At 43.8% G+C, this 24,646-nt stretch overlaps 1 protein-coding gene across 1 annotated transcript in view; it reads right to left on the bottom strand.

The window, feature by feature from the left end:
* LOC139262891 (PDZ and LIM domain protein 4-like) overlaps nucleotides 1–24,646 on the bottom strand; it is a 156,642-nt gene that overhangs the window by 37,833 nt on the left and 94,163 nt on the right. Inside the window, exon 3 of the mRNA XM_070878146.1 lies at nucleotides 5,381–5,465. Coding sequence (XP_070734247.1) covers nucleotides 5,381–5,465 — 85 coding nt within the window. The remainder of the gene's footprint in view (nucleotides 1–5,380; nucleotides 5,466–24,646) is intronic.

Below are 24,646 nucleotides of genomic sequence, written 5' to 3'. Positions count from 1 at the left end.
CACGCTTGCACTACACGAGAGTGCCCCAATGTGCTGTGCTGCCTAAATTTACTCATTTTAAATGCTCTATTTGGTACAGAAAGAATGCCTGTTTAATGTTAAATGGGACAAAAAGGCTAACGCAGCCAGAAGCAATATCTCCTACAACCATTTTTTTTGGATGCTGATTTTAGCTATCCCTTCAATGCTGGAGAGGGGGGCAAGAAGGGGCTTAAAATGGTCGTCTGCCAATTAACTTTCTGTAAAACCTTCTAGTGCAGCCCAGTAACTCAGTTGCTGCTAGTTCCTTGCAGAGTGTACTCTGGAAATCAAACTAAATTTCTGTCAACTCCTCTTATATTTGAGGCATGTGTAGCATCCAAGTATTTATGCAATCTGTTTGCAATGATGTATTGGTGGAATTTACTGGCCATCCCACTGCTGAAGCAGCAGTTGAGAAAAGTTTCATTTGCAATTAAGTATCTCCTGTCATTTGTCACTATTGAGTTTTAATACATGGCTGTAGAGATGTATTTATATCACTCAGAAGTTACGAATTTTATGGTTTCAGATTAATTTATTTTATTAATCAGCTGAGGGGACTGGGACTACTTTCCTATTATGCAAATATGCAATCAATATTCTGTGAACCGTATAGGATAGAAATTCTGATTGGTAAGCTTCATATACGATTGCTTACTGTGCTATATTTTTGTTTTATGCAGGTGTTAATCAGTTTAAAATAAATGCATTAAAGTCCATACAAGAACAGCATACAAAGGAATGTCATACAAGCATAATAAGCATTCAAAATGAAGTTTGCCAATTAGAAATTTTTACCATGTTATTTTAATCAAAGGGCTAGCTACTTTAGTGTCACTAGGATTTCAGTTCAGTGTAATGGTGGACACATGAAAAACAGCAGTTATCAACTGTGCTCCGAGCGTTTCAAGTCAAGCAGTGGTGTAAATGACAACATTTCAAGATAATACTTATATAGGAAGCATATTAATTTGAACTTTTTTTTTCTACAGCACATTAATAGGGAAAACAAGTTCAACCAAGTGGGTGACCACATCTGTATAAAATGCGATGGTACATTCCAGCACCAGCCAGAAAAATAATGCCATAGCAACTGTGGTCCAATCACACAATACATGGCACACAAACCATGGCTGATCGCAAGACTCCACAAACAATTCTAGAAAATAGTAAATGGAACATAAAAGATCAGCACTGTAGGGTCAATTTACTGAATGCACACTGGAACTGCTGGTGGGGGAGGCTCCATATCAGGGGGCTGCAGTCAGAAAACTAACCTTTATATGGTTTCATTTTCCAAGGCAGATCTTAGAGTTGGAATGATGCTGATAAACTGCCTCAAACTTTGACCTTGTAGCTTATGACATCTTAACTCTTCTATGTTGACCTCAAGCTCATTGAAGTAATGGTGGCAGAGTTGTATGGCCTTTGCACCTGCCAGATTTGAGATTATTCGATTGCATGATAAATTCCAGAATCTCGAAAATGTAATATTTAGTGAGAGCTCCCCTGCCAGAAAAAGCACACAGATGCTAGGAGCTCAGTGAGGAAGTTGGGTTTTGTGCACTGTTGTAGCAATGTCAGCAGCTGCAGCAGCTATTTAAAGAGAAGAGGCCACTTGAAGGTAAATGGTCAAGTATTGGGGGAAAATAAATTGTTTGACTGTTGAAGCAACCAGGTTGACAAAACTGTGGCTGAAGGAAAGAGAGGCACGTAAATTCCATACAATTTTTGGTGTCACCCCCCCTCCCCAGTGTATAATTCGGGCAGAAGCAGTTTCTGACAGTTTTCCAACCCCCAAATATTGGTAATAAGGGTCAGGTGATGCTGCATTCCTGAATTTGTTTCATTGTACTCTCAAGGCTAAGTCAGTACGAGACCTCAATGCATTAAGTATAATTCAGTATGATATATCAAGATGCAGTTGCTGCCAGCATCAGTGGAGACAGATAGAAGTTAAAAGTTTGAGTCAAACCATGGAGAAATTTTGAGTATTGCTTGCTGTAGCTGAAAGTTACATTTTGGAGCAATTTTTTTTTAAGCATTCTGTCTACGCAGTCTTGGACTTGCTTCAGATAGTAATACTACGGGGAGATTCTGACCCCTAGAGTGAGGGCTCCTCAGGAGCAGGAATGGGGGTTCCTACGAGTATCCAGAACCACCCCTCATCCAGAACCATTCCCGGAACTCCGACATGAACAAATTGAAGTCCTTCCTCGCTGCCGACTCCGGCAATGTGCTGGCCTGACCCCACGATCCACCCCCCCCCCCGCAATGATCTCTCTGACTCACTCCCAGCCTCAAGCCAGCCAGCCCAGATATCCCCTTGCTCAGTACTTATACCATCCAATTTAACATTACCACCCCTCGTCTAGAAAAATCCCTTATCCAAAACAGGCCAGGTCCCCAGAGTTCCGGATAAGGGCTGTTCAACCTGTACCACTAGACAACCTCCAGCAACATACTTACGGATACACTGCACTGCCCTTCAAACTGCTCAGATTCACTTCCCCTCCACAACCATCTCCAAACTTTAACATTGGTTAGTCGATGCCACCAAGCCCATATTAATTCAACTTTATACAACTCCTTTTTGAATACAATCTCTGCCTCAGTTGTGATAAAACATTCAGTGATTGAATTTCCTCAGGGGCTGTCCAGAATTATTTGCTGTAACTTTGGGGTTTCACAGATCTGAAGTTATGCCAGATTTTTTTTTTTTTTTTTGTTGAGGATCATCCAGTGATGGAGTCTGCAGCCCAAGAATGCACATCACAAACTGCTGCCTGCTATACAATTACTGCTGGCTCAAACAGAGCCCTCAAGACATTCTTGCAGCGCTTTCATTACTCACCATGCATGCCCATACACCAGCATTCAAGCTACAACTCAACTCGCACCTCTGGCACACTGATTAAATTTTTTTTTTTAAAAAGGGGCTTTGTACTGTATTTTAGCTACATGATACATGGTTAATTACTCTCACACAGCTGGCACATGTCGATCACTAAAAATGTTCCTTCAACTTACAAACATCTCAGCTACTTTGCTTGTAGAACAAGGGCAGATTTCCAAGTCCATGCTTATGGTGGGAGAGGTAACTCACTATGGGGAGGACAGTTGTACTAAACTCCTTGAAATACTTAATTTACATTTGGTTTCATGGTAATTTTGGAGATACTATTCAGCTACTTTTCTACATGTTCTCAATTTACAAAAAAGGGAAAAATAATACCCTCCCAAAACAGCCTGGTCCCTTAAGAACTCCCTTGCACATTGAGCTTTCCTTTATGCTAGTTATACATGGGTAGCTGTGCACACTATGGGCCCAAGTTTCGGGTGGAGTTGCTCCAATTTTTTTGGAACAACTAGTTTAGTTTGGAGTATCTTAGAAATCGCAATTCTCGGCACTTAGTTTGCTCCAGTTCCAGTGAGTTAGCTTAGGTTCATTTTAGTTCAGGTATTTTTTTTTTTCAAAAGGGGGTGTGTTTTGCAAGTTTCGGCAGCGAAAACTGACTTCAAACTAACTTAGGATGGAGTAAGTGTCCACTCCTGCTCTCTCCTCAGGCCCTTCGATCATTTCGAGTGCCCCCCAACCCACGCTCCCCCCACTTCCCTTGCCACGCTCCTCCCCTAGCGATCACCTCCCCAGTGCCCCCCTCCCACGCTCCTCCATCCCTCCCCGGTACCCACACCATTCAAACACAGACTGGGGGAAAAACGCCCTGCTGGGCCATTGCGCAGGCGCGCATGCTCCAACGCGCCTGCGCAACGCTGCCGCCACTGACAAGAAGGCGGATCCCTAGCCCCGCCCCCCCACAGGCTGCGATCGGCTTGCTCCTCCCTAGGGAGACTACGCTGCGCCACGCCACGCTCCAGGAGGACCGGAGAATTGCTCAAGAAGATTCCGGCGCACCTTCGAGCCCAGGCAGGTCACGTAAGTCTCGGAGGTGCGCCGTTTTCGCCAGAACCGGAAACTTGGGCCTTATGTATCCAGCTGGAATGACAAATAACCCATACAAAAAGATTCATTTAAATCTGATTTACACAAGACTGCAAATAGTAAATAAGATCTGAATGATCATCCAGAGATGCAAGAGCAGCTCGATTCTCGCAAATAACTGATGAAAATTGATTGCTTCCTAATTTCATTAGTCTTCTCATACCTGTTTCACAATATCACTTACTGTCCAACATACTCCAGATGGTTTATAGTCTGATATATAGTAGCTTGCCCACTTATGGTGCAAATATAGAACATTTTATGGCTCAGCTCACCGAGTGATTTATTCCATTTTTTAAAACTCAGTTATAAATAGCTATTAAGTAAAGGAATTGAACAGTGACTTGGAAACTACAGAAGTATATTTTACATGCTTACAATTGTGATGGTTAAAAAAGGGGTTCAATATTTCCACTTTGCTGCTGGTGAATTATCAGTCATCATTTAAACAGTGTCTTAATCATATTACTCTGTGTCCTCACATCACCCATGAATTAATCAATGCCAAATATAGTCTAGGCAGGTTTGCTTTTTGATGCACTGGTCTTTATGCCAAAACACTGGTCTCAGCAGGCTGGTTTGTGACCATCTCCTCCAAGAGGAAGTTTGGACAGTTTAATTCAGTACAAATGATGGGATTACTTAGTCCATGAAGAATGCAGGTCGTAAGGCAGTTTAAAAGGCTTTGGGCCTAGCTTGATTAAAAGGGTTTTTTTTTTAGGGTTGCAGCTTCTTTGCAGCCTCTTAGGTTATGGGGGCAATGATTTATCTTACCACCAGGTGTTTGACATTCTTCCACATTCTGGGTTGCATTTGGGAGAGAGAAGTTTTTAACCACCGAAGCTTTTGTTAATCCAAATGTGTGGAAGTGATTAGCTTACAGTGCCACGTTTTTTCAGGCAGCACTCGGAAGCAGCTGGCCGCAAATTTAATTTCAATGATTCTTTAAGTTGATTTATATTTTAATTTTGATCCTTTTACTTTTCCTCCTCTCCCCCACCCAATTGCATGGTGGTTTACTAACTTTTGGCTGGAAATGTCCTCAGAACTGCTCTCACTCTGGCTGGCGCTTTAGTAAAAACCCTGTTCACATACCAACAGGGTTTCAGTCACATTTCTACCGAAGTTACGACAGAGACAGAGAGAGAGAGAGAGAGAGAGAGAGAGAGAGAGAGAGAGAGAGACAGAGAGAGAGAGAGAGAGAGAGCGAGAGAGACAGAAACAGAGAGAGAAGCTCGGAGCAAATTCCGACTTTTGCATTAGGCGGGTTCGGTCACAACGTTATACTCACAGCGGCACCTACAGGTGCCATACCCATGGAATGTTATCATCACACACAATGATTTTAATACACACCTGTGGTTGTGACTGCAAATTGACTTTGAAAGGATGCGAGTTTCCATCTTCAAAACCATTTGGGGACCAGGGTTTGCTTTCAGTCCTGCAATAAAAAAGCAATCTTGAGTGGCATTCCAGCTAGGAATGGTATTACAAGTATAGAAACCTAACTGCTCAAAGACGATCAATATTTGGTGGTGCCTTATGCTTCAGTGCTTGTCATTTCTGAATACTGGGCTTAAATTAAACATATGGGCCCCAAGTTTCCACATGCGGCAAAACAGGCGCCCCCTCCGAGCTGGGCGCCCGTTTTTCGCGCCGAAAACGGCGCCTGAAAAAAAATGCGCTACTCTCGAGCGCTTTGCAGCTCGATGTCTGCTTGGCGCGGCGCCCAGGGGGCGGAGCCTACCACTCGCGCCGATTTTGTAAGTAGGAGGGGGCGGGTACCATTTAAATGAGTTTTTTTCGTGCCGGCAACCCTGCGCGTGCGGGTTGGAGCGTTCGCGCACGCGCAGTGAGAAGGAAACATTGGCACTCGGCCATTTTTGTAGTTCTTTGTAGCTGTTCAATTTTTAACATTTTTTAATAAAACCACATTGCCCTTCTATGATCAGCACTGAGGCTTCTTGCAGCAGTGAGAAGTTGAGGCAGCCGTTTCCCGATGGGCCCGACCGACGGCAGGGGGGCCTCACCCCCGCTGCCGTCAGGAACGGCTGACTCCTCCCTGCCTCCTCCTCCCCTGCCGTCGGGAACGGCTGCCTCCTCCCTGCCTCTCCTCCTCTCCTGCCGTCGGGAACGGCTGCCTCCTCCCTGCCTCTCCTCCCCCCCTGCCATCGGGAACGGCTGCCTCCTCCCTGCCTCTCCTCCCCCACTGCCGTCGGGAATGGCTGCCTCAACTTGTGAGGCTTCCTGCAGCCTTCTCCCTGCCTGAATCACTTTCACATAGGTAGGAACATGGTTTATTTAATCTTTTCTTTGCTTATAAATTTTTATTCAGGTTGGAATTATTTGTATAATATTTGTATACTAATAACTAAGGATTTATTGTAGAATGTAATGACTTCCCTTCCCCCAACCCCCCCCCCCACCACCTCGTTCCGGACGCCTAATTTGTAACCTGTGCCTGATTTTTTAATGTGTAGACAAGGTTTTTTCAGGCCTACAAAAATCTTCACTTGCTCCATTCTAAGTTAGTTTGGAGTACGTTTTCACTGTGGAAACTTTCAAATCAGGCGTCAGTGGCCGGACACGCCCCCTTTTGAAAAAAAAATTCTGTTCAAAAGTGAAACTGTTCTACATGACTAGAACTGCAGAAAACTTAAATGTGGAGAATTGCGATTTCTAAGATACTCCGTTCTCCACCAGTTGCTCCTAAAAATCAGGAGCAAATCATGTGGAAACTTGGGACCATGGTATGCAGGGCTCCACTCAAACTTAGTCATGTTCTAAAGTGAAATGTGTTGAGTTTGCATTGAAAATGAAGTACAGAGTTGCATTCGTAATTCACTAATTAGGTAATCTTTTTCAGAGAGACTACAAAGATAAATGCGTAGGAAGGCAGCAAACTACGATAGTAACTGGCTTTCTTCAGAAGCTGTGTTGTTACTAAATGTTGCCATACTGACTTAAGAGGAAAGAATGTACATTGAACCAGACATCACAGGCTGTAAAAAGTGATCTCATGTTCAAGTGCAAGCTTTTCCCAGTTCAATCAATATTTGTTGTTTGGGTTGTATGCACTGGATAATCATATCCAACTGGTTCTCAGTAAAATCTTCTACAGTTTACCCCCCCCTCCCCCCATCCAATTTTGACCCCTGCTCCTCTTGGATGCTGGTTCCTGCAGGGGTATAGTTCAACAGATACCAGCAGTCTTTTCCAAGAGGTCGCTCTTTATCTTAGAGCCTAGACAGTGAGTGTGAGCCGTACTAATCAAAAGCAAGAACACAAGGAATTTTATTTGGAACAGGAAAAGACCATTAAATCCAACAAGCCAACCTTTGCATAATTGAGCATCATCACCAAGCCCAAACCTATTCCTACCCAACATCTTTACATATGCATTTTCCAACAGTGGCCATTAATTATTAGGAGTAGGAACCCTGGCTAACTTTGGAGATGCCCACTTTGATCCCAGCCATAATTCTGGCCATAGGTCACTTGCATACAGGTGGGTTCCCCAGCCACTAGTGAGGGGCTGGGGGATGGAACAAGACTTTCGGCAATAGAAGGTGAATGGCCTTCAAAAAAATTTTTTTTTTAAATTCTCTGACACTAGGTGGCAAGGTGTGGGTTTGACAGAGCACATCCCAAGCATGTTTCCACCTGTGTGTACTCCATATCCACCAAAAATATCATGAGCCAGGTGGAAAAATCTAGGCTCTACACAAGATCTCGTGGCTTGTTGTAGTCGGTCAGTGAAAATATTAATTTCGAAGACTAAACAATAAATTTAAAGGATTAAAGACCCAATTGATGCTGTAATAAGAATCAATGACAAATTTTAAATAAATGGCAAAATAAATTAGACATTTTGACCCAAAATTTACTCACGTTTTGACATTGCAGTAGCACATAATTGCCACAACCCAATTTGCAGGCCAGCAAGTTGGGGAAATTGCCATTTCCACCAAAATTAATGTGCCCGAGTTCTCGTTACGTGTTTGGGCCTTCTCGAAATCCATCCATTGAGGGAGGTAGCATTCAGTACAACTCTTTCTGCCTACTTGCTGCTTATTTGGATATCTCTAACAGATCCTCCACTGAATGGCACTTAAAGTGGGCACAGAATCACACGAGCCATCCAGTACTGCTATATTATTAGTGATTAGACGAGTGTTTAGTCACTTACCTCCTGCAGCAATCGTCAGCTATTCTTGGCTTTTTGCATGCTGCACTCAATTCCAACTCTCCTCCCCTCCATATGGGATTTGTCAGCATCACCAATTGACATTTAATTGAGCTGACCCACAAATTACAGATTAGCAGGTGCAAGGCTAGCATAAATTGCCCTGTGGAATTTCAGCGCCACTAAAGGGCTCAAGTTTCGGCCTGAGTTGCTCCTATTTTTTTTTGGAGCAACTAGTTTAGAATGAAGCAGCTTAGAAATTGCAATTCTTGGCATTGAGTTTGCTCCAATTCTAGTGAGTTAGAATAGTTTCATTTTAGAACAGATTTTTTTCCCAAAAGGGGGCGTGTCAAGCCACTTACGCCTGTTTTGCAAGTTTAGGCAGCGAAAACTTACTCCAAACTAACTTAGAATGGAGTAAGTGTAGATTTTTGTACGCTCAGAAAAACCTTGCCTACACTTATAAATCAGGCGTAGGGAACGAGAGATGGGGGGCGTGGGGAGGAGGAGAAGAGAAAGAGGGGGGTTTAAACAAACATTAAACACTTCACTTTTAGAAATAAAGAGCCATCAATAAAATAAATCAACCAATAAAATCAACAACAAAAAATTACGTTTCTATTCACCTACTGTGGCACCGGGAGCCCTCCAACAGCATGCTGGGACGGGGCCCCCCCACCAGTGTGTCTGTGTTTCTGGGGGCGGGGGATGAAAGAACTGAACGGGGATGGGAGAGGGGGGAAGAGGGGGGGAGAGGGGGGAAGAGGGGGGGGAAGAGGGGGGGAGGGGGGGGAAGAGGGGGGGAGGGGGGGGAGGGGGGGGATGGGGGAGGATGGGGGGTGGGGGTGGGGGTGGGGGTGGGGGTGGGGGTGGGGGTGGGGGTGGGGGTGGGGGTGGGGGTGGGGGTGGGGGTGGGGGTGGGGGTGGGGGTGGGGGTGGGGGTGGGGGGCAGGGAGGGAGAAGAGAGCTGAAATGGGGGGGGGGGAAGGAGGAGCTGAATGGAGGGGAAGAGACTGAACAGGCCGAGCCGACGGACACTTTCGGCGGGGCCTACCCCCAGCAGGAGGGAGGGAGGGGAAGACGGCTGAACTGGGGGGGGAGGGGGGGGGGAGTCGCAGTCCCGATCTTCGCTCCGGGGAGCCCATTCGGCCAGGGCTAGGATCGGGCCCCTCCCACGCAGCCTTGGGGACAAGGAGCTCCTGCACATGCGCGTGCATACTAGCGCTCATGTGCAGAGGTCCTGGCACTGTTTTCAGCGCCGGGACCTGGCTCCGCCTCCGACCCCTTGTGCTGCGTCACGCCGAGCACGAAGACATCCTGAGGAGACCGGAGAATCACAAGGTATGTTTTCAGCGCCCTTTCTATTCCAGAAAGTCGGCGCACTTTATGGAGATGCGTCTTTTTTCCAGAGGGCGGAAACTTGGGCCCATAGGTTCAACTAAATTTTTGTGCATCAATAGCACCATTACACATGACTTGACTCAAGATTTTGCAACAACAAGATTAGGCATTTATTCAGATTAATAACAGATTGCTGAATCAAAGGATTCCCCCCTCGCCAATAGTTTAGTGGCTTAGTGTGCCATCTAATGCAATGCTCAACCACAGACCATGAACTCCGGTTCAATCCTTATTCTTTACTCTTAACTGTTCTCAACTTCCTGACTGCCACTCTGGCCTTAACTAACCCGAGCCATACTTCCTGCCCTCAATTGCTATAAAGTGGTCGGTGCCAGGAAATGCACGTGTGCACATAAGACAGGATTGGATGCAGTACGAGAATGCAGCAGCAACCAACAATTATTATTCTGGACTTGGGTGGTTCAGATAGATCTACAATATCAGTGTCCATTAGAAATCCCTTTAGCTTCTCTAGGATTGACATGGGGTTGTCATCCTTCCTCATACAGCTGGAACAACTCCAAAATGGTAACTACAGTATCCATGAAGCTGAATTTACATAGGAAAAAAATAGGTATTCAAAAAAGGAGTTTAAAAAAATAACTCGCCCTCTCACAATTCTCCCCTCTTGAAGTTGATGAATCAGAGGTGCAGCAACCCTCTGTAGCCTACCCAAGAGTCCAAGTACATGAACAATGACAGCAAGTGGTTGCAAATCTTAATATCCTGACATATAGTTTTAATAGGAGCAGTCATGGTCAACTAACTGGATCGTGCTCCGGAATGGGAACCAGAGCTGAATTTCTACCACCCGCCCCCCACCCACATTTTCAAGGCCAATTGTAGCAATCTAATGTTACCTTGGTTTAAACAGACCAATGATCAAACATTTGATCTTTCACATCTTTTAACACTGCAGAACTGTATCAAGCAGCACATTTATCCATCAAACAAAGAATGTGCAAATATTTCTTCAGGACAGATAAAACATTTTCCACAGAAAATATTTCTCCCTGCCTTTCCTTCTCCTTTAAGTTGGTCAAGTTAAAAGCAGCTTAAAGGATTTTTTTCCCCCCACTTCTAATTACATACCAACCCCAGCACCAAGAGTACCTCAAATCCACCTTACTGATTATTTTAGGGAGCTTGACCACGAACAGTTCCAAAAGCTAGATTGTTCTCCAGTATCTATCTATCGGTCGGTCGATCGAGCTTGACCTGATGAGTATAGCCTGCATTTTCTGTTTTTATTCCAGGACAGAATTGATGTATGGTTGTTTTTGACTATTGAAGACGATCAAAACAGTATTAGAATATGTGGATGTTAAACAGAATGTGTATTAAGTTGGTAATTATTATTTTTTTTAAATGCTTCCATAGCCTGCAGGAAATATTAAACCTCAACATAATCTTTCCATCTGCTTATCTAGAGAACATTTTTAATTTTGAAAAGTGTCTTGTGTGTTATGTACTTACTGACAGAAAGAAACAAAATGACGCAAGCAGCTCTAACAAAATAATTTTTTCCTGCAGAAGTTTAAATGTAATTTATTTCATAAGGTCACAAGATTGTTCATTCTATGGGCACAGACAAAACTGGGATTAGTTTCAATGCATTGCTTTCAAGTCAAAATGTTGGCATCTTACTTAAACTGGCATTTAATATTTCAACCAAGACAGTTCCCAATATAGAAGTAATGAAGTCAGCATAAGACTCAAACTCCATTAACTCATCATCGGGAACAGGCAGGAAAGTAGAGTGGAGGCCAAGATCTTATTGAATGGTGGACCAGGGTCAAGGGGCCAAATGGGCTACTCCTGCTCGGATTTCTTATGTTCTTATTATGTAAAAGATGGGGTGTGGGAAATCTAGGATGTACAAATAATATGAATTCATATCCTGGGACAATGCAAGTAAAGCAGTGTTAGAGCCCAAACATGACACCAGGGTCCACGGCTGTGGCCGCTTGCTGTAAAATTCTCTCCTCCTCCCGCTAGCCAGACAGTTAATCTGGCTGGGTGTTGGGCAGGACTCCAGGATCTTTTATTTAAATGAGGCCCTGCCGTTAAGATTCTCTTATGACTCATTGAACCTGTTTATTGTTATTTTGGCAAAGGTCTCCTGGTAACTATGTACAACATAAAAAAGTGTAAGATTGCTCTTAGTATCTCAGCACGAGTCATCAGGCTGGATTTTTGGCTTTCACCATTTTGGGGCAAAAACTGAGGTGAGAAAATTACCGCCCAATTAATTGCCTAACTTTCAGCATTTGGAGGGTCTGCGCCAGAAATGAGATCCTCATCAACATTAGTGCGGGGCCGGGAGCACTGAGAGAGGCGCCTTGGGAGGGTAAACAAAAGTTCAAAAATATATTCAAAACACATTACCTACCCTTACCTAACAAATCGCTGCAAAAATATTAAAACATTTAAAAAACTTATTTTTTCCAATCTTTTCAACTTACGGCTGCCGGCAGGGCTGGACCGCACTGTTTTCCGGTCATCGGAGCGCGGCGAATGGGTCGGGTGAGTCTCGAAACTCGGACGTTGTCACAATCCGAGTCGTTACAGCTCTCCCCGGGCACCGCTGCAAAAACAGAGCTGAGCGCCCAGTATCGCGCCACGGATCATCAAAACAAGGCGAGAAACCGGTCGCAAACCACCCGAAAATCCAGCCGATCATGTTCATGAAAGTATGAATCAGGATTACCCACTTTACAAAATCCCAATGCAGCCTCCTATCCTACATTAACTACATCCCAAATTGCCAGCACAAAAATGTGCAATTCACCAGATTAAAATTTAAAATTTCAGTGGCAACTTACAGTTCTTGTAATTAGATTTGCTAGGTGTTGCTATATCATGCATTTATTACTGCCAAATAAAAATTGGACAACATACAACCGGAAAATTGTGAGCAATTTGCACCTTTATAATGCTTTCTTATTCTTGTAATGATAACATTTAATCTTCCATTTTTAAACCAACATAGGGATCATTTTATGAATTCATGCCCTGGGCGCAGAGCTTTGTCCACTGGGATTGCATAACAGAAATTTGGATGTGTTTCCTGCCTGCCAAAATTCCCATCCATTTAAAATTAATGGCCAAAACAATCATGCGGCATTCACCAAGGTCCCTATATATACTCCCAGCAGGCAATGCTCCTCGTTGGAAGCACAAATTCATAAAAATATCCCTAATATTTCAATGTGATTTCTGATCAAATAGGGGAGGAATGGGAGGGGAAGAGGAGAACGGTTATGATTTTATGCAAAATTTGATCGTAATTTTCAGATGGGATAAAAGTACAACAGCTCCAACATTAAATTAATGGCATTGTTTCAATTAAACACACTAGTGTCGATACCACACGAATGTCTTTCTAAGCAAGACATGTAATACCTGACGTGGAAATTTCAGGGGGCTTAAACCATCAACTAGAGGCAGCCATTGGTTTGAGAGATGGTCAATATCTATTGATGCAGGATTATTACAATCTCTTCTGACCTTCAGATACTAATGAAACTGCACAAGCAGCCAAGCAGCACAGCACAGGATTACCTGTATAGTTAATAAGTGGCACCTCTTGGTCAAAGGTCAAACACAAAAAACATGACATGATTTATATGCTATAAGCACTAGTGTTAGTAAGATTGAAGTAAACTGGTATCTGTACTGCACATGACGCAATTACTTTTTAACACAACCTAGCCTCCCATGGCATTTCTCATGGAGTTTGGGGCATGAGTGGGTTAACTTGACTAACGAGACAGAGATTGGACTGATTCTACTGGTGCTACTTAAAGTGCGCTTTGTACTTTCTGGACAGTGTGGATGTTTGGAGCTTGAGGAGGAGTCATTGCCATTGCAGTTCATGTGTCCATCTTAGAATCATTACTTTTCGAAGGTTAACAAATTAACTAGTAGTACTACAGCCCTTTCCAGTCTTCAAATGATGCAAAGCACTTCATAAACTATAATCAGAGCCTTTCAGAATTCCAGTCTCTCCACCCTGTTCGGCTTCATTCTAATGTCCAAGGGACTCCACCTAATAATTCTTATTCTCTCCTTGCATTGCCACCATGCATTCCCCTATGCCAGTTTTCTCCTCCTCATTGCCGGTTCTCCTGAACGCAATGACTTGCATGGTGTGCCGTTTTTCCAGGTACCTGAAACCCTCAGTACCTTGTCCAAGTAGTCATTCTTTGTGAGTGATTCTCAATGTCAGCAGGCTAAGTGACTGGAAAGCAGTGGACGAGTTCCTATTCACCTATGTGTACTTTCCAGCAATGGTCACTGAATAAAAAACAGGAACAAGAACCCAGACAATCTTTCCTTTTCCTAGCCAAGGACTAAGAGGCCAATTGTATTGTCTCTACTGCTGCCCCAACTGAAACCAGCACAGAAGATAGAACTGGTTGCCTTCATTGTGTTACTCAATGCAATGATTGGCAGGTCAATTACACACTGAACCACAAGGTACTCCCCCAACCCTTTCTATTTGCTCAAAACCAATTACCCCCTTGCCCCATTATATATAGATGTCAAAAAGAGCTGGACGATGTGTACAACATATTGATGGGATGTTCGGTGACGCACCTTGTGCTCACTTATTACCTGGAAAAGGTTTTTGATTGCCTTTGGATGGCTGAAGATAAATGATCAGAACCCAGAGATGCAATCAATCTCATTAATTTTGATCAACAATACATAATTTGAAGTGCATTGCAGTAGTCCCTCCCCCATTGGTGTTAAAGGGCTTTGGTTATTGAGGTAATGAAAGGCTCTCTCAATGCTGGTTCATTCTTAGTAAGGCCCTCTTACCTTGGGATAGCTCAGTGGATCAAACTGAGCCTGAGACCAGGGAGGTCAGAAATTAGAATTTTCTTCTAGATGAAGTTCACAGGTCATAGTCAGAGAGCAGCAAAAAGAGAGAGCAAATTGGAGGGGATAAAAATTACCTGGGAAAGGGGAGTGCACTAAATACAAGTTTCTCTACTGAGCAAGAACCCACCTTGAAAGCCAACACTTTACTCATGTTAATAGCAGTTCGGAATAATAAAGATGCATTCCTTTAATTTCGCTCCCTTCCATCCTCCCCAGCAAGTGGATTCCTTAGGTAAGATTAAGGGCTCAATTTTCCCCAAAGCTTTTTTTTTGGCATACTGGAAGAGTTACATCCGTTTTTTTGAGGCCCCAAATATGCCAAAGTTCTAAATTTCCCCATTGGATGTCATCATTTTGGCATGGCCTAACCCGTCCTTTGGTTTTGGGGGGCTGGAGCCTTGATTTGCGCCAAAAAGATCAGGTTGCCATAGTAACCAGGGACACAATGCGAGCCGAGACTACAAAGTGAAACATAGTCAGCTCCCAACATTAAAATACATTGCATTAATTAAAAAACACATTAAAATATATTGCAGCAACTTACCTCCAGTTATTAAAGCCGGTCCCACTCCCCCACACCTGGTTGAAGGGCTTGCTGGTCTGCTTGCCTAGCCCGCCCCTGGGCCAGAGTGCCTTGACGGTCTGCCCCCCCGCCCCTGGCCCTGGCTTAAGGGCTTGCCAGACCGTTCTCCCACCTAGGCCAGACTGAATGGACTCCCGGTCCGGTCCGCTCCCCCACCCCACGCCTAGGCCAGGCTGAACGGCCTCCTGGTCAGGTCCCCCGCCCCTATCCCAGGCCGAATGGCCTCCTCCCTCCTAGTCCCTGCACCTCTCCTTTCCTGCTGCTGCTGTCCTGGCATCTGTTGCACTTGCCTGCACTGATTTCTTTAACTCTCCAGAAGGTTTTTCTGCAGAGGTCACACACAGTAGCCTAAGCAGAACTGGAGTAACTCCCAGCTGGCCAAACTGGTCTAAATGGCCAGAATTGGCATGTGCGGCAGTTTATGCCCCCTTAGGCTGGAAGAAAACTTAACTAAAAAAAACATAACTCAGTTACGCTGGTGCAAATTGGTGAAACTGAGTTTTTTAAAAACTTGGGCCATAAAAAGCAGCCCGCTCCAAAGAAACAGCGCAAATCACTGGGGAAAATTGAGCCCAATGCGTCTAGTATCACTTGGTAAGTAAAGCACATCAGTTACTCAAGTCACCTTCAAGAAACCATAATAGGAGTTTATGATGTGACCCACCCTTGTTTTACTCACATTCCCGACAAGTGTTAAAGCACCTTATTTGTCTAGAAGGAGTGGTACAGTTTTCTTTAACAGTGTGTTGACTGTGCATGCTCATGGAACAAAACAAAGTCCAATGTCAACTTCTGTTGCACAAATAACCATGATGCTGGCTAGTTATCTTAATTTGAAAGTATAAAAATGATAAAATTGCTATTTGCTTATAACTTTCCTCAGTACAGTACCGCTGTCTTTGAGAGATGTTAAACCAAGGTAGACTAGACAGCAGAAGGCATGCTACAACTGGCCTCTAAGCACTGGGTTAGGGAGGGAGGGGGGAAATGACCAGGGATCCCGATCTTAATCCCTACCGGATAACTCCTGCTGGCAATGCAGATGAGATTTGGTTTCATTGTTATGTGCCATGCAGTTGACGAGCCTGCCATCTTACTGTCCAGGCTCTCAAATTATGTGACGGGTAGGGGGCAATTGACACCCATGGAGCTAAACCTCAGCAGGAGTGTAGACCTTTAGTAAGGGAGCTGGAGCCTGGGGATGGGGAACAGAAAATTAGTAAAGAAGTGTCCCAGTTTACTATTCCCTTTCTAAAAAGAAAAGAATCTTTTCAAATAATCTGGAAGAAAACAGTGTGCGTTACATTTGTCCATTTAACCTTCCTTTTCTGCCACACATCACCTTGTCTATGATCGTCACATAATCTTGTTGATACCCACAAATTGGTACAGTTGAATCATAATTTTGCCAGGAAATTCTATTCCACCAAAACTTTACAAATTGATTATAAAACAAAGAAAAATAACATGCAACTCTAAACCACACCCCCTCACCTCACTGGGCATACTGGTCACCACTGCAATGCTAGGTCCCTACTGTGGAGTTCAAGTGGGAACTCCCAAACTAGAGAGTCCCCATTCCTAGTACTGCCTTATCTTTTGCCTTGAGGGAAGTCAAAACTGGATTTCCAAGAAATGAGACCCAGCACACTAGGTCTCCAACATTTCCTTCAGCATTGTGTGCGTCACCCAAGAAATTTCAGCAAAACCCATATCCATCTTAACAGTTATGAGATCAGCAAATTGTACAAAATGAAAATTAACAGTGAAGAATATGGCTCTGGGAATTGTATGCTTGGATCAGGAGATCCATTTGTCTGGAATTAACTTTTTATCTAACATATCTAATCCAAGCATGGAGCTCTAAATGAGCCAAATCCCTTCCCATTATCTCCTACTGAGCAAAATTCCTGTCGACCAAATTGCTTCCTCGTGTATAAATGTGACAAAATGCCCAGTGCTATAAAATACTTTCAACCATCAATAATTTCTGAGGCAGATCATTTAAAAAAAATCTAAGTACATCTGTGTTAGTTAACTTGAAACTGCTGTTTTTGTTTAACTTGAATTGCTGATGATGGATTAAGATTGCCTGTAATAAAAAACATTTTTTATGTGGTGTACAGAATCCCAATTCAAGTATTAACCCAATTTAAACACATTTCTTGGCAAATTAGTCATCTATTTATCAGGGTTCCGTTGCACTTGGACAATCAAAAAATTCAGCATTAAACATGAGGGGCGAGTAATCCTTTCTGGCTTCAGGTGTGGTGCCAGAGGACTGGAGGACTGCTAATGTTTAAGAAGGGCGAAAGGGATAGACTGAGTAATTACAGGCCAGTCAGTCTAACCTCAGTTGAGGGAAAAATCCTGAAGGACAGGATAAATCTACATTTAGAAAGACACGGGTTGATCAGGGACAGTCAGCATGGATTTGTTAAGGGAAGGTCATGTCTGGCTAACATGATTGAATTTTGCAAGGAGGTAACCAGGAGGGTCGATGAGGGCAGTGTGTATATGGATTTTAGCAAAGCTTTCGATAAAGATCCCACATGGCAGACTGGTAAAAGTCCATGGGATACAGAGCAAAGTGGTAAGTTGGATCCAAAATTGGATCAGAGGCAGGAAACAAAGGGTAATGGTTGATGGGTGTTTGTGACTAGAAGGATGTTTCCAGTGGGGTTCTGCAGGGCTCAGTGATAGGTCCCTTGATTTTTGTGGTATACACCAATGATCTAGACTTGAATATAGGGGGTATGATTAAGAACTTTGCAGATGATACAAAAATAGGCTGTGTGGTTGATAATGAAGAAAGCTGCAGACTACAGGAAGATATCAACTGGTCAGTGGGCAGAACAGTGGCAAATGGAATTTAATCCAGAGAAGTGAGAGATAATGCATTTGGGGAGGGCTAACAAGGATAGAGAATACACATTAAATGGCAAGACATTGAGAAGTGTAGAGGAACAAAGGGATCTGGGAGTGCATGTCCACAGATCCCTGAAGGGGGCAGGCCAGGTGGATAAGGTGGTTAAGGCGGCATATGGAATGCTTGCCTTTATTAGCTGAGGCATAGAATAAAAGAGCAGGTGGGTTATGTTTGAACTGTATAGAACACTGGTTAGGCCACAGCTGCAGTACTGCGTGCAGTTTTGGTCACCACATTAAAGGAAGGATATGATTACACCGGAGAGGCTACTGGAGAATATTTAAGAGGATATTGCTGCGAGTGGAGAATCTTAGCGAAGAGGATATGTTGGATAGGCTGAGTTTGTTTTCCTTGGAACAGAGGAGGCTGAGGGGAGACTCATTGAGGTGTATAAAATTAAGGGGCCTGGATATAGTGGATAGAAAGACTCTATTCCCCTTAGCAGAGGAGTCAACAATCAGGGGGCAAAAATTTAAAGTAATTGGTAGAAGGTTGAGAGGGGATTTGAGGGGAAATTTCTTCAGAGGGCTGTGGGGGGTCTGGAACTCACTGCCTGAAAGGCTTGTAGAGGCAGAAACCCTCATCACATTTTAAAAGTATTTGGATGTGCAACTGAAGTCCCGCAACCTGCAGGGTTACGGACCTAGAGCTGGAAAGTGGGATTAGGCTGGATAGCCTCTTGTTGGCCGGCGCAGACACGATGGGCCGAAATGGCCTCCTTCCGTGCTGTACACTTCTAGGATTCTATCCTGACTGAATAATTTTGTGGAAGTGGCATATTTTCAAGACATGTTTTAGAAGGGGGTACATTTATGATGTTTTTATGGCAGTAAAAGATGCACAGGTTCATTGGAGAGAGGTTCACAGAATCTTACAGGCCTTCTGTCCACCTTTGAAAGAGCAAGCCAATTGTTCTTTCCCTATGGGCCACCAAACAACAGTCATGACTAGTTGCAAGATCATGCATCACTCAGTGGCCTACTACTCTCCAGATGCACGAGTGGAACTTCTAAGTATCACATTCCAGTCAAAATTCCCTTTATGGAACTTGGTAAATATGAGGCAGTCTACAAACCATTTCTGGGAGCCAATGACAGGCTCCGCACATAAAGACCCAAATCAGCCATCAAGAAAGTCAAAAAAGGGACCACTAAATAACATCTCCCCAATGCTCAAAGAACATCGACCATTACATCAGGCTCCTTGATGACCCTTACCCAACCACACTTCATGGGATTGTTAAATCATCGTGACCATTCCGAAATAGCACACTGTACCAAACATACTAGAACAAAAGCACAAATACTGCAGACACTGGAAATCCAAAATAAAAACAAAATACTGGAACTATTCAGGTCAGGCAGCATCTGAGGAGAGAGAAACAGTTAATGTTTCAGGTCGATGACATTTCATCAGAACTGGAAGGAGGTAGAACTGTAGCAGTTTAAGTACAGAGCCAGCAAAAGAACAAAAGGGAAGGTCTGTGTTGGGGTAGAGGGTGGGATTCATTAAATGACAAAATCCCTCAATCGACCTGAAACTTTAGCTCAGTTTCTCTCTCCACAGAAGCAGAGAACTTCCAATATTTTCTGCTTTTATACTAACTACCCTAGATGATCAATGTATATTTCTGTAAGTATCCAGACAAACTGCATGGAGATTTTATACAATATCTGTATCTGTCTTTTTATCCTGGTTAACAATTAAAAAAAAGACAAGAATCTCTTGAACAATCCTCAAAACACATCCAAGCCTTTTCATCCTCATTAGTGCCAGATATTCTCAATTTCAGTATCACCGATCAATTCCGTTAGCAGACCTCTCGTCCCTTATGAACCGAAGTGCGCCTTTTATTGCTCAATATCTAGGTAAATATCATAGCTTGATAATTCTTCAAAATTGTTCTTGGGATGCAGGCAATACGGGCAAGGCCGCACTTGTTGCTCAATCCTAGTTACCCTGGTGAGCCTCCTTGTTGAACCAGAAGCGGAATCCAACATTACATCAAATTTAAAAATCCAGCATAGACAATACAGGTACAGACCAAAATAAACTTTTTACAGCCCAACAAAGTTCATGAGGTTGAATTTTGCCATCAAAAAATATACATCTAATTTATACATTCCTCAGAAATTCATTATTCCTTTGGGCCCTGAAATTGCAGTGCATTACTTTAAATACATCCATCTGAAATGCCACTATAATTTTAGCAGAAGCATAAGCACTTAAAATAAATGGGTTAATGACTCCCCTGAAAAATAGGGGAAAGGAGTGTTTTAGATAAGCGTGCTAAACTTTTGTATATTTTTCCACACTGCTTTATATTCTGCTGTACATTACAGTACTATACTGGGGCCCAGATATTAGAGACCATTGCCGATCTGAAACCATTGCCAATAATTGAATAATTGCAGTTTTTCCCCACTTCAACATCTAATTCAATTTAGATTTAAAACATGAGACATCAGTCTAAACAGCAAGCTCCAAGCTGAAGATTGTTTGATTGTTTTCTAATGAAAAAATGCATCGTTGATCCAGCAATTTTATATACTGCAGATGGTATTTTAAATTTTCTGGCCCTTTATTCTTTTTGGATTACAGGTATTGGGATGTTTTACTACGTTAAAGGCGCTATATAAAATGCAAGTTGATGTTTATTTGAGAGGAGTTGCAACAAACAATAAATGAACAGCAAAGTGACAGTTCTTCTACATCTACAAAAAATATTAAAGCAAATCCCAACAAAGCACAGATACAGGAATAAATTTAACTATTTACAGAATGTTATGGTCACTAGCTGCTAAATTCTGAGATACAAAGGAAACATAGAAAATAGGTGCAGGAGTAGGCCATTCAGCCCTTCGAGCCTGCACCACCATTTGATAAGATCATGGCTGATCATTCCCTCAGTACTCCTTTCCTGCTTTCTCTCCATATCCCTTGATCCCTTTAGCCGTAAGGGCCATATCTTACTCCCTCTTGAATATATCCAATGAACTGGCATCAACAACTCTCTGCGGCAGGGAATTCCACAGGTTAACAACTCTCTGAGTGAAGAAGTTTCTCATCAGTCCTAAATGACCTACCCCTTATCCTAAGACTGAGTCCCCTGATTCTGGACTTCCAACATCGGGAACAATCTACCCACATCTAACCTGTCCCGTCCCATCAGAATTTTGTATGTTTCTATGAGATCCCCTCTCATCCTTCTAAATTCCAGTGAATACAGGCCCAGTTGATCCAGTCTCTCATGTGTCAGTCCAGCCATCCCGGGACTCAGTCTGGTGAACCTTTGCTGCACTCCCTCAATAGCAAGAATGTCCTTCCTCAGATTAGGAGACCAAAACTGAACACAATATTCCAGGTGAGGCCTCACCAAGGCCCTGTACAACTACAGTAAGACCTCCCTGCTCCAACACTCAAATTCCCTAGCTATGAAGACCAACATACCATTTGCCTTCTTTACCGCCTGTTGTACCTGTATGCCAACTTTCAATGACTGATGAACCATGACACCCAGGTCTCGTTGCACCTCCCCTTTTCCTAATCTGCTGCCATTCAGATAATATTCTGTCTTTGCGTTTTTGTCCTCAAAGTGGATAACCTCACATTTATCCACATTATACTGCATCTGCCATGCATTTGCCCACTCATCTAACCTGTCTAAGTCACTCTGCAGCCTCTTAGCGTCCCCCTCACAGCTCATACCGCCACCCAGTTTAGTGTCATCTGCAAACTTGGAGATATTACACTCAATTCCTTCATCCAGCACCGAGCCCTGCGGCACTCCACTAGTCACTGCCTGCCATTCTGAAAAGGACCCGTTTATCCCGACTCTCTGCTTCCTGTCTGCCAACCAGTTCTCGATCCACATCAGTATATTACCCCCAATACCATGTGCTATGATTTTGCACAATCTCTTGTGTGGGACCTGTCAAAAGCCTTTTGAAAGTCCAAATACACCACATCTACTGGTTCTCCCTTGTCCACTACTAGTTACATCCTCAAAAAATTCCAGAAGATTTGTCAAGCATGATTTCCCCTTCATAATTCCATGCTGATTTGGACCGGTCCTGTCACTGCTTTCCAAATGCACTGCTATTTCATCCTTAATAATTGATTCCAACATTTTCCCCACCACTGATGTCAGGCTAACCGGTCTATAATTACCCGCTTTCTCTCTCCCTCCCTTTTTAAAAAGTGGTGTTACATTAGCTACCCTCCAGTCCATAGGAACTGATCCCAAGTCGATAAACTGTTGGAAAATCACCACTAATGCATCCACTATTTCTAGGGCCACTTCCTTAAGTACTCTGGGATGCAGACTATCAGGCCCCGGGGATTTATCGGCCTTCAATCCCATCAATTTCCCACCTAATAAGGATATCCTTCAGTTCCTCCTTCTCACTAGACCCTCGGTCCCCTAGTACTTCCGGAAGGTTATTTGTATCTTCCTTCGTGAAGACATAACCAAAGTATTTGTTCAATTGGTCTGCCATTTCTTTGTTCCTCATTATAAATTCACCTGAATCCGACTGCAAGGGACCTACGTTTGTCTTTACTAATCTTTTTCTCTTCACAGATCTATAGCAGCTTTTGCAGTCAGTTTTTATGTCCCCTGCAAGCTTCTTCTCGGACTCTATTTTCCCCCTCTTAATTAAATCCTTTGTCCACCTCTAAATTTCTCCCAGTCCTCAGGTTTGCTGCTTTTTCTAGCCAATTTATATGCCTCTTCCTTGGATTTAACACTATCCATAATTTTCCTTGTTAGTCACGGTTGAGCCACTTTCCCAGTTTTATTTTTACTCCAGACAGGGATGTACAATTGCTGAAATTCATCCGTGATCTTTAAATGTTTGCCATTGCCTATCCACCGTCAACCCCTTAAGTATCATTTTCCAGACTATTCTAGCCAATTCACACCTCAAACCATCAAAGTTACCTTTCCTTAAGTTCAGAACCCTAGTTTCTGAATTAACTGTGTCACTCTCCATCCTAATAAAGAATTCTACCATATTATGGTCAATCCTCCCCAAGGGGTCTCGCACAAGATTGCTAATTAGTCCTTTCTCATTACACATCACCCGTCTAGGATGGCCAGCTCCCTGGTTGGTTCCTCGACATTGGTCCAGAAAACCATCCCTAATACACTCCAGGAAATTCTCCTCCAGTTTGGTTAGCCCAATCAATATGTAGATTAAAGTCACCCATGATAACTGCTGGACCTTTATTGCATGCATCCCTAATTTCTTGTTTGGTGCTGTCCCCAACCTTACTACTACTGTTTGGTGGTCTGTACACAACTTCCATTAGCGTTTTCTGCCCCTTGGTATTCCACAGCTCCACCCATACCGATTCCACATCATCCAAGCTAATGCCCTTTCTTAATATTGCATTAATTTCCTCTTTAACCAGCCATGCCACCCCGCCTCCTTTTCCTTTCTGTCTATCTTTCCTAAATGTTGGATGTTGAGTTCCCAGCCTTGGTTACCCTGGAGCCATGTCTCCATGATGCCAATTACATCATACCCGTTAATTGCGCAGTTAATTCGTCCACCTTATTCCGAATACTCCTCGCATTGAGGCGCAGAGTCTTCAGGCTCGTTTTCCGACTACACTTTGCCCCTTTAGAATTTTGCTACAAATGAACAGTTTGTAATAACAATCTTGCATTTAAAATAGCACCTTTTACAATCATAGGATGTCTTAAATATTTAATTGCGTGCGAAGTGCTTTAAGTGCAGTCACTGTTGTAATGCAGCAGTCAATTTTTATATAGCAAGGTCCCACAAAGAGCAATTAAATAAATGACCAGAAATCGCCTTTGAGTTGGTTGAGAGATCATGTTGTTCAGGACACAGAACTTCAATAGTGGAATGAGATGTTTTAAATGCCTACGTGAAAGTCAGGACCTAGTACTCCCCCGAAGTGTCAGTTAAGCTTATCTGCTCATGTAGAGAGGGAGGGGAGGGGAGGGGGTGTAAAAGAGAGGGAGGGGAGGGGAGGGGGTGTAAAAGAGAGGGAGGGGAGGGGAGGGGGTGTAAAAGAGAGGGAGGGGAGGGGAGGGGGTGTAAAAGAGAGGGAGGGGAGGGGAGGGGGTGTAAAAGAGAGGGAGGGGAGGGGAGGGGGTGTAAAAGAGAGGGAGGGGAGGGGAGGGGGTGTAAAAGAGAGGGAGGGGAGGGGAGGGGGTGTAAAAGAGAGGGAGGGGAGGGGAGGGGGTGTAAAAGAGAGGGAGGGGAGGGGAGGGGGTGTAAAAGAGAGGGAGGGGAGGGGAGGGGGTGTAAAAGAGAGGGAGGGGAGGGGAGGGGGTGTAAAAGAGAGGGAGGGGAGGGGAGGGGGTGTAAAAGAGAGGGAGGGGAGGGGAGGGGGTGTAAAAGAGAGGGAGGGGAGGGGAGGGGGTGTAAAAGAGAGGGAGGGGAGGGGAGGGGGTGTAAAAGAGAGGGAGGGGAGGGGAGGGGGTGTAAAAGAGAGGGAGGGGAGGGGAGGGGGTGTAAAAGAGAGGGAGGGGAGGGGAGGGGGTGTAAAAGAGAGGGAGGGGAGGGGAGGGGGTGTAAAAGAGAGGGAGGGAGGGGAGGGGGTGTAAAAGAGAGGGAGGGGAGGGGAGGGGGTGTAAAGAGAGAGAGGGGAGGGGAG

Source organism: Pristiophorus japonicus, chromosome 4 (genome assembly GCF_044704955.1).
Source record: "Pristiophorus japonicus isolate sPriJap1 chromosome 4, sPriJap1.hap1, whole genome shotgun sequence".
Taxonomy (NCBI): domain Eukaryota; kingdom Metazoa; phylum Chordata; class Chondrichthyes; family Pristiophoridae; genus Pristiophorus; species Pristiophorus japonicus.
Note: the sequence above shows the minus strand (reverse complement) of the source record. Positions and strands in the feature narration are given on the sequence as shown.